At 37.5% G+C, this 10,294-nt stretch overlaps 1 protein-coding gene across 3 annotated transcripts in view; it reads right to left on the bottom strand.

Moving 5' to 3' along the window:
* Positions 1-3,458: 3,458 nt before the first annotated feature.
* Positions 3,459-10,294, bottom strand: part of LOC107705904 (kynureninase-like) — a 13,447-nt gene continuing 6,611 nt past the window's right edge. For all 3 annotated transcript variants that reach the window (XM_016509425.1, XM_016509424.1, XM_016509427.1), the window contains exons 7-14: positions 9,967-10,041; positions 9,744-9,890; positions 8,594-8,692; positions 8,400-8,473; positions 8,241-8,293; positions 7,898-7,983; positions 4,873-5,103; positions 3,459-3,859 (exon numbers count right to left, since the gene is read on the bottom strand). In XM_016509425.1, the coding sequence (XP_016364911.1) occupies positions 3,737-3,859; positions 4,873-5,103; positions 7,898-7,983; positions 8,241-8,293; positions 8,400-8,473; positions 8,594-8,692; positions 9,744-9,890; positions 9,967-10,041 (888 nt within the window). In that variant the 3' untranslated portion in view covers positions 3,459-3,736. The remainder of the gene's footprint in view (positions 3,860-4,872; positions 5,104-7,897; positions 7,984-8,240; positions 8,294-8,399; positions 8,474-8,593; positions 8,693-9,743; positions 9,891-9,966; positions 10,042-10,294) is intronic.

Here is a 10,294-nt window from a genome sequence, read left to right on the forward strand (position 1 = left end):
ACACCTGGTGCCCTATAGGCCTATCCCAAATATTCTGAAGTCATGTGATGTTCTGTGTGAGAAACAGAACCAAATGTAAACCATTCACTGAAGATCTATCCCTTCTGAGCACATCTTATTTTAATTTCCTGCAATTGTGCAAGACTTCCGATTCATTAGCTGTTAAAGGTAAACATCTATAACAAAGCTCAGTAAATGATACTTGCCCTACAAACTAGTGTGTTTATGATTACAATATTAAAAAGTCAAATTATATGATTAAAAGAAACACACAGTTTGCAATATCAAGCAGCATAACGGACTGTTTTTGTACAGCTAAAATAACTGGAAGTGAATGACACCGGAAGTCTCGCACATTCAAGCCACAAACTGGCCTCTTAATTAACTTAAAAATACAGATGATACTTTATGTGGATACTGTATTAAGTCTTTACGTTTGCATTTGTTCTTTATTCATGCATATATTGTGTTGTATTTCCCCGTCATTAAAAATAAAGAAAAAAAATCGACCGTGCATATGCTGTTTCATGCACCTTGCTTTTTTGTGCACTAATTAGTTGGTCCACAAGGTGGCGACACTGAACCGGGCTGTTGTTGAACACACTAAAGTGAAAAGATGAAACTTTCTAGTGCACATGTGCGTGGAGCGCTTGTGTTTGCGCACGTTATGGGAGAAACAAACCTTTTCGAAATGCTGATTCAGTTGAAGCAATTGCTTCACAAAATATTTAACTATTTCACTCCACTCGTAACGACCAGATGCTGGTGATGCCTGCTGGTCAAAACTGTGTAAATGCAGAAAACTCTCGGGCTAAACATGCATAAAATCACCTTTTACAAAGCAATTGCAAATATTTTATTGAAAGTGTATAATCTATTAAAGGCAATTAACAAATCATCAGATACTATTAACTATTAAGTGTTTGTATAATATGTGTTATTTTATTAATTTGCAGTGCTTGTTATTTTCTGTTTTAATGAAGGTATTTGCTAAACATTATATAAATATATATGTATAACCATTTTATATACTTTAACCACAGACACTGGTTCAATGCAGATCGCCCTCTAGTGGCAAACTATTGACATTTCAAAACATTTCGAAGCCTGGTTTACTGAAATCACGTGACTTTGACAGTTTGCTACATGCTCAGTCCAAATCACTGCTTCAAAGCGACTGATTTGCAAAGGTTTCGAAGCGTCATGAAGCAAACACGCCAAGTGTCATTAGGCAGGACGTAACATATGAAACATTAAACGTGCTCAGCAGCGACACAATCCAAACATTTCATTTGTTCTCAAATATTCATGTGTTTGAAGGTTCAGAAGAGTCGTTAATATGGAAATCAGCTCGCATGCTAACGAGCTCTTGCTATCTGATTTGGAACACATCACTGGAGCATATTAACAGATCACTGCACACTTCTCTCTCTCTCTCTCTTTCTTTCTTTGTCTACAAACCTCACAGAACTATTCAGATAAATACATCAAAATCAACATGAAGCAACATTCACATTTTACCTAATGTATGTGATTTTATTGTGGTGATTTGATCATGTATGTATTCCAATGCTAAAATATCTTTGTCGAATCTATCATTATTTGATATTATAGTTATATTATAAGCCTTTATTGCATGTAACCAGTTAACTAGCGTTAGATTACAGTATGAACCAAAATAAGCTGCATTACCTACAGCGGTGTCCTAAATCACTGACAAACTATCTATTTGACTATGGGTTAACATTAACATTAACTAGTAACCTGTGCAGCCTGGAAGACATGAGACTATAAGGAGTTAATGTTTTTCTCTGGACTAACATACAATACCGTTCAAATGTTCAGTCAAGAATATACTTCTTTTTTTTTTTTTATAGGCCTATATTAATACTTGTATTCATCAAGGAAGCATTAAATTGTTCAAAAGTGTCAGTAAAGACATTTATAATGTTACAAAAGATTTCTATTTCAAATAAATGCTGTTCTCTTGAACTTTCTATTAATCTGTGAATCCTGAAAAATAAAATGTATCACAGTTTCCACAAAAATATTGAGCACAACTGTTTTCAACATTGATAATAATCAGAAATGTTTCTTGAGCAGCAAATCAGCATATTAGAATGATTTCTGAAGATCATGTGACACTGAAGACTGGAGTAATGGATTTTTTTTTTTTAAATCGTACTGACCCCAAACAACAGAACCCGCATCAACATGATTTCATGTTGATTTAAATATATCAGGTCCTAATGTTGTATTAAAAACAAGGCTAGCAGTGTCTCTGTGTGTTCTGCTTGTCTTGAGTGTTGATGTATGTGTGAGGTTTGAGAATCTTCTCAATAACTCTCTGGATTACAGCCAGACCAGCACAGACCCAAGCCTCATCCTAAATCCACAGTCACATTTACTAACATACACCAAATCTGCTCTAACACATTTAAACCCTGTACTGAGCAGTATTTGTCTGACAGCAGATATCCTGGACGCAGACGGAGGAGGCTGCTCGTTACTCTAAAGAAGGTTAATCCATTTAACTCCTGCATATTGATATGCCAATTACATCTAATTGAGGAGGAGGCATCAGTCAAGGTAATAGTGCAGAAAGAGTGTCGGCGCGCATCGGGCCGCGGGAACACGTGTAAGATCGTCTCTCCTAATTGGGCCGGAGCGACTCGGGCAAACGCAGTGAGCTGTGCGACTCCAGACCAGACACATCCGTCAACAGCGCATCCCATAATGCACCTCACCTCCCCATGCTGGGCCTCGCCTGAGCGTGTCCGAAAATGATAAAAGTGAACGGGGGAGAGGACGGGACGGGGCGCGAGTGGATATTTAATCTGCAGTATTCTGTCTGGAAGCGGCTGGATCAGTGAATGAAGTGCAAACAAACCCAGGAGTGATTTGTAGAGTCATTAAAGTCTCTTCCGAACCCTTTTGCTGTCCAGTTTTGTTTTAGTATCATTAAGACACTACTGTAGTTTTTTATTAATAATTTGAATGTTTTTAATTTTACATTTTTGCTTTTCATGTTAATTTTTGTTATTTTTTGTCATTTTTATTTATTGTTTTTGTTTTAAAATGTCTATATAGTATTTATTCATTTTTATTTCTCTTTAGTACATCAAGTTAAACTAAATGAAAATGAGTATTTTAGAATAATTCAGATATTATTATAGTTTTTTTATTAATACCGTGAATTTGTTTTTCAATTTTCATGTAATTTAGTTAAAGTTTTAGTAATTTAGTTGTGTCTTTAATTTTTGATATTTTTGACATTGATATGTCGTTATGTAGTTTTTGTCAGTTTTAGTTATTTTAGTACAGCAGGTTAAACTAAATGAAAACAAGTATTTTAGAATCTTTGAGATACTATTATAGCTTATTATTAATATTTTGAATTAACTTTACATTTTAATATCAGTACAAACCAAACCATTTGAACAGAATTATTTGCTTGATGAACAAAGACTAATTTCTGCATGCATATTAAATCTATTTTTTAACTGTTCTACACAAACTCTATGACAGTAATTCAGATTAATGGCACAAAATCCTTTGAAATCCCTCATATCATTAGCTGATGTGAAGAAAAACATTTATTGGCTATTTTGCAAACAATTGCATATAAAACTGATTCATCAGTAATGGACACTGATGCTCTCGTCATGTTAACGAGCAGCTTCACAGAGCAACAGCAGCCAATAAATATGCTTCACGTTGCACCAATAGAATGTGTCTATTCGGCTCCGCTGGCGTTCAGTGCTGATCCCAGAGCAGTGATAAAGCGGTGAACATCGGTGAAGGAGTTGTAGAGCGGCACCGGAGCGACCCGCAGCACATTGGGCTCTCGCATGTCACACTGAAACACCAGACACACAACACACACTTACACACACACACACAGAGCCTCGACAGGTCTATGGAATCACATCTCTAAAAGACCGTTTTGATTGTGTAAGTGGGCGGATCTCATAACAACGGTGTGAGTTCAAGGGACAGATCACCCAAAAATCATTATTCTGTCATCTTTGCAACACAGATTAAGATGTTTTTAAGAGTTTTCTGTCCTCCACTGAAAGTCCCAAAACTCTCAAGATCCAAAAACGTAATAAAAGCAACATAAAACAAATCCATAAGAAACGACCAGAGGAACAGATTTAATTCACATTTATAAAACGGAGAGTTCCGGTGCTTGATTCTGATTGGCTGAGCCGCGTTCGAAGCTGTTGTGAATGACTCTACAAAGTAACATACACCTTTGTTTACGTTTGTCTGTTGCTCGGCAACCACTTTGTTGCAACCACAACTGATTCTGAGGAACTACATTGTTTGGCGGAACGTCGTGCCTAATAACGCCCCTTTGCTGTTATAAATTCACTGTAAACCACAGCTTCACGGGGCTTATTGCTTTAATAAGCACTGATCAACACACATGTACATGGACGTAGTAAATGTACATATGCATGGTGCGCGAGAACCAACCAGTATGTCGTACGATGGTTGTCGTATGTTGAATGTGCGCGAGAACCAATGAGCTTTCATGTTTTCCATATGTGATTTGCTCTGTGTTTGTTTGTATGGGAATAAAAGGTTAAATTAAATGCTGATCGTAAAAAGCGATCATATCTCTTCACAAGACTTGGATTAAACCGCTCAATTCTGATGGATTCGTTTTACGAGGCCCTTATGACCTTTTTGGATCTTCTAAGTTTTGGTTACCTGGATCTTCAATGGAGGGAGAGAAAACTCTTAGGATTTATTAAAATTATCTTAATTTGTGTTTCAAAGATGAATGAAAGTCATAGTGGTTTGGAACGACATGAGGGAGAGTAAATGATGACAGAATGTTCAGAAAAATAAAGTGGTACGTACGGCGACTCCTCTCTTCTCCAGCTCCTGAAACACAGTTCTGATTGGACGAGAGAAGCACAGAGACAGCTGACAGCCTCTCTGCTCGGGGTCAGAGGGCGTGATGATGTGAACCGAGGGTTTGTCGGGGTCTGACGGGTCTTTGGTGTAGTAATGTCTGATCAGATACTCCAGATACCCCGTCAGCAGCACTGACTTCCTCCTCAGATCCTTCATACTCGTCCGGTTAAAAATCTGGACACCAGAAAATCAATGTGTCAGATTTACAAGACAGAATAAAGAATGAGACAATATATTCACCTACATGAGTTATGATGACTTCAACATTTAGAATTCTGTATATAATCAATGATATAAATAATTACTTTCCTGATGGGGTAATGTCAGTTTATAATTTTTTAGTTGATAATTTTATAACACCACAAATATAAAACATACAGAAATGTTCACAAAAAAGTAAACAAAACTTTATGTAACTTGAGTATCTTGAGTAACTGTAAGTTACTTGAGCAATTTTTCTGATGTTGTATAATGTTTGTTGGTATGTTGTACGATGGTTGACGGTATGTTGTACAATGGTTGTTGGTATGTTGTACGATGGTTGTCGTATGTCGTATAATGGTTGTTGTATGTTGTACAACGGTTGTCGGTATGTTGTATAATGGTTGTTATATGTTGTACGACAGTTGTTGGTATGTTGTATAATGTTTGTTGGCATGTTGTACGATGGTTGACGGTATGTTGTACAACGGTTGTTGGTATGTTGTACGATGGTTGTTGTATGTTGTACAACGGTTGTCGGTATGTTGTATAATGGTTGTTATATGTTGTACGACAGTTGTTGGTATGTTGTATAATGGTTGTCGGTATGTTATACGATGGTTGTTGTATGTTGTACGACGGTTGTTGGTATGTTGTACGATGGTTGACGGAATGTTGTATAATGGTTGTCGGTATGTTGTACGATGGTTGACGGTATGTTGTATAATGGTTGTTGTATGTTGTACAACGGTTGTCGGTATGTTGTATAATGGTTGTTATATGTTGTACGACAGTTGTTGGTATGTTGTATAATGGTTGTCGGTATGTTATACGATGGTTGTTGTATGTTGTATGACGGTTGTTGGTATGTTGTACGATCGTTGACGGTATGTTGTATAATGGTTGTTGTATGTTGTACAACAGTTGTCGGTATGTTGTGTAATGGTTGTCGGTATGTTATACGATGGTTGTTGTATGTTGTACGATGGTTGTTGGTATGTTGTATAATGGTTGTCGTATGTTGTATGACGGTTGTTGGTATGTTGTACAATGGTTGACGATATGTTGTACGATGGTTTTCGGTATGTTGTACAATGGTTGACGGTATGTTGTACGATGGTTTTCGGTATGTTGTACGACGATTGTCGGTATGTTGTACGATGGTTGTCGTATGTTGTATGATGGTTGTAAATAAATTGTTGTCAGTATGTTGTACAATGTTGTATGATGGCTGCATGTTGTATAATGGTTGTCATGTTGTACGATGGTTGTTGGTATATTGTACGATGGTTGATGGTATGTTGTATAATGGCTGTCGTATGTTGTACGACGGTTGTTGGTATATTGTACGATGGTTGATGGTATTTTGTATAATGGTTGTCGTATGTTGTACGACGGTTGTTGGTATGTTGTACAATGGTTGACGGTATGTTGTACGATGGTTTTCGGTATGTTGTACGACGATTGTCGGTATGTTGTACGATGGTTGTCGTATGTTGTATGATGGTTGTAAATAAATTGTTGTCAGTATGTTGTACAATGTTGTATGATGGCTGCATGTTGTATAATGGTTGTCATGTTGTACGATGGTTGTTGGTATATTGTACGATGGTTGATGGTATGTTGAATAATGGCTGTCGTATGTTGTATGACGGTTGTTGTTATGTTGTACGATGGTTGACGGTATGTTGTATAATGGTTGTTGTATGTTGTACGATAGTTGTTGGTATGTTAAATGATGGTTGTCGTATGTTGTATGACGGTTGTTGTTATGTTGTACGATGGTTGATGGTATGTTGTATAATGGTTGTTGTATGTTGTATGACAGTTGTCGGTATGTTGTATAATGGTTGTCGGTATGTTATACGATGGTTGTTGTATGTTGTACGATGGTTGTTGGTATGTTAAATGATGGTTGTCGTATGTTGTACGATGGTTGTTGGTATGTTAAATGATGGTTGTCATATGTTGTATGACGGTTGTTGTTATGTTGTACGATGGTTGATGGTATGTTGTATAATGGTTGTTGTATGTTGTACAACGGTTGTCGGTATGTTGTATAATGGTTGTTATATGTTGTACGACAGTTGTTGGTATGTTGTATAATGTTTGTTGGCATGTTGTACGATGGTTGACGGTATGTTGTACAACGGTTGTTGGTATGTTGTACGATGGTTGTTGTATGTTGTACAACGGTTGTCGGTATGTTGTATAATGGTTGTTATATGTTGTACGACAGTTGTTGGTATGTTGTATAATGGTTGTCGGTAGTTTATACGATGGTTGTTGTGTGTTGTACGATGGTTGTCGGTATGTTGAATAATGGTTGTCGTATGTTGTACGATGGTTGTTGGTATGTTGTATAATGGTTGTCGTATGTTGTATGATGGTTGTTGGTATGTTGTACAATGGTTGACGGTATGTTGTACGATGGTTTTCGGTATGTTGTACGACGATTGTCGGTATGTTGTACGATGGTTGTCGTATGTTGTATGATGGTTGTAAATAAATTGTTGTCAGTATGTTGTACAATGTTGTATGATGGCTGCATGTTGTATAATGGTTGTCATGTTGTACGATGGTTGTTGGTGGTTGTTGGTATGTTGTACAATGATTGACGGTATGTTGACAGATGGTTTTCGGTATGTTGTACGATGATTGTCGGTATGTTGTATGATGGTTGTAAATAAATTGTTGTCAGTATGTTGTACAATGTTGTATGATGGTTGTTGGTATGTTTTTATGAGTGTGCTGTGTGATGTCTGACCTCTAGACTGGCCTGTAGTGGACACACCAGTAAAACAGGCTGATTGGACAGACGGAATCCATTAACACCAGGCTGAAGCTCCATTTCTGCATGAATATTCATCCATGAACATTCAAGTTTTTTTTTTTTATTATTAATATTTCAGATATACTGGGACTGAATTTTGGCAAAAATCTATATCTAAAAGCATCTACAACATCTAAAGCTGCTTTGCAGAGTGTAATGCAACTACATGGGTGTCCACAGGATGTCAGCAGAGAGCAGGCCGTACGTTCCCTCAAAACTTACAGTGATCATCATAATGTTTGTGTTAGTGACTGATATTCCAGCAGGATTCTCATACCGTTGTTCATGAGGAATCTGGTCTTCAGGTTGTGTCCCCACCAGCCCATCAGACTGACACACACACACACACAGATACACACACACTGCATGAGCATCTCATGTGCTTTATTTCATCTGTAAGCGTGTGTTATAGAGCGTGTGTGTGTGTGATACTCACGTGGGTTTGACGCTGTGAGCGTGTTTCTCATGTATATAAGCTCCAGCCAGACCACCGGCCCCTGAGTTCACATACTGAATAAAACACACACTAAACACCACTAAAACTGATGCACCATATATTCAACACCACATTTACAACAGGAATAAATCAAATTGAATTAATGAACAAACACAACACAGACACTGTTATACCTTATAAGAGCACCAGCACGCAAAATCCACATTCCAGTCGTGAAGTTGCAGTTCTGCGTTTCCTACGGCGTGTGCGCAATCAAATCCTACCAAACACCCCTGAACACACACACTCACACACACACACACACACACACGCATGTTGTGTATTCATCACGTTATGGGGACATTCCATAGGCGTAATGGTTTTTATACTGTACAAACTGTATGTGCTACAATATTTGAAGATCATTGATTGTTGTTTTCCTGTTTATTACTGTGAAGCTGTTTTGAAACAATCTGTTCTTTGTAGAAATAAATCCGTTCACTACAAAAATAAAGGTGACTTGCCTTGACATTCTGAAACTGGGATTAAAGCATGTGTGTGTATGTGAGCCAAATTTTTATTTCTAAGCAAAACATGAGATTTATAGTAGAAGTATTTTTCCATTTATTTTCCCTATATGCATGTATAAAATATATTTTAAAAATTCAGTTTGAATATTTTAAGCCATGAACAAAAGCAACTAACATTGCAAACTTTGCATAAAAATGTTTGAAAGATTGTGTAGTTTAGTAATAATTTCATTGATTAAATGAACTACTCATCCCTTGAAGCACAGTTAAGGATTCTATCAATTCACAAATGTGATTTACAATATCTGACTCTCTTTAAAATGTTTTTTTTTTTTTTTTTTTAAATATTCAGACAAACAGATCAGAGGTCAAACTTCTTATGCATCTATAAATCAATTACATCAACCCCAATTTGGATTGCAAAGAGGCAAAGCATTTCCGGTAAATTTCCTGAAACTTTCCAAAAATGTCCAAAAACTTTCCGAAAATTTTCCAAAAAATCCTGGAATCTTTCCACAAATTTACCAGAAATCATCCACCTCTATGCAACCCTAAGTGAACGGTCCCTATTGAGCCTGTTGCACTTCCCGTTTCCATGGTAACAGGAACTTTACTGATTGGTGGATCTCTTTTCTGGATTATGGGTAGTTAAGTTTGGTTGTTTTTTTTTAATTGAAGTTGAAATCATACTCATATGTGTCTCGACAGAAGCAAATATAATCACTTAATCTCTGATGTCATGTTAGTATAAAAGTGACATTCTGATTTTGTTAGTATTCTAATGACATTTCACTGCGGTCCATGACAGATTCACCTTGGCGTGTCCTGCTCTGGTAATGGCCTCCATGTCGAACAGCTGACCGGTGTAATACTGAACGCCGCTGAGCATGACCAGAGCGATGGCGTCGCCCTCCCGCTCGATGACCGACACGATGTCCTCCGTCCTGATGGTGTCTTCACCCTGAAACAACCAATCCACACGCTCACAGAGCACTTCCTGTCACACTGCCCACACTGAGAGGAAGTGATGTCATTACCTGTCTGGGTTTAATGATCAGCATGCTGTCGGTCACGTCCTGTCCTCTCAGCCAGATCTGAGATTCAATGGCGTACTGCACATTCACACACAAACACGGTGATATTTTAATGGCTAACCCACAGCCATGACTTATCCAGTAGGGTACAACGGGGCTAAAGGTGCCTTTGATATTATTTTCATCTAAACCACTAGATGGCACAAAAACATGGCGTAGCACTTTCCAAAACATCCGCTTTTCAAGATGCATGTGTATATTTGTCTGATCCTTGACACGATCGCGCGCAGCAGCGCAAAGTTGATTCTGTGCTTACTTGATCTAATATTTT

The sequence above is a fragment of the Sinocyclocheilus rhinocerous genome, unplaced genomic scaffold, assembly GCF_001515625.1.
Source record: "Sinocyclocheilus rhinocerous isolate Xijiao unplaced genomic scaffold, SAMN03320098_v1.1 scaffold1615, whole genome shotgun sequence".
In the NCBI taxonomy this organism is placed as follows: domain Eukaryota; kingdom Metazoa; phylum Chordata; class Actinopteri; order Cypriniformes; family Cyprinidae; genus Sinocyclocheilus; species Sinocyclocheilus rhinocerous.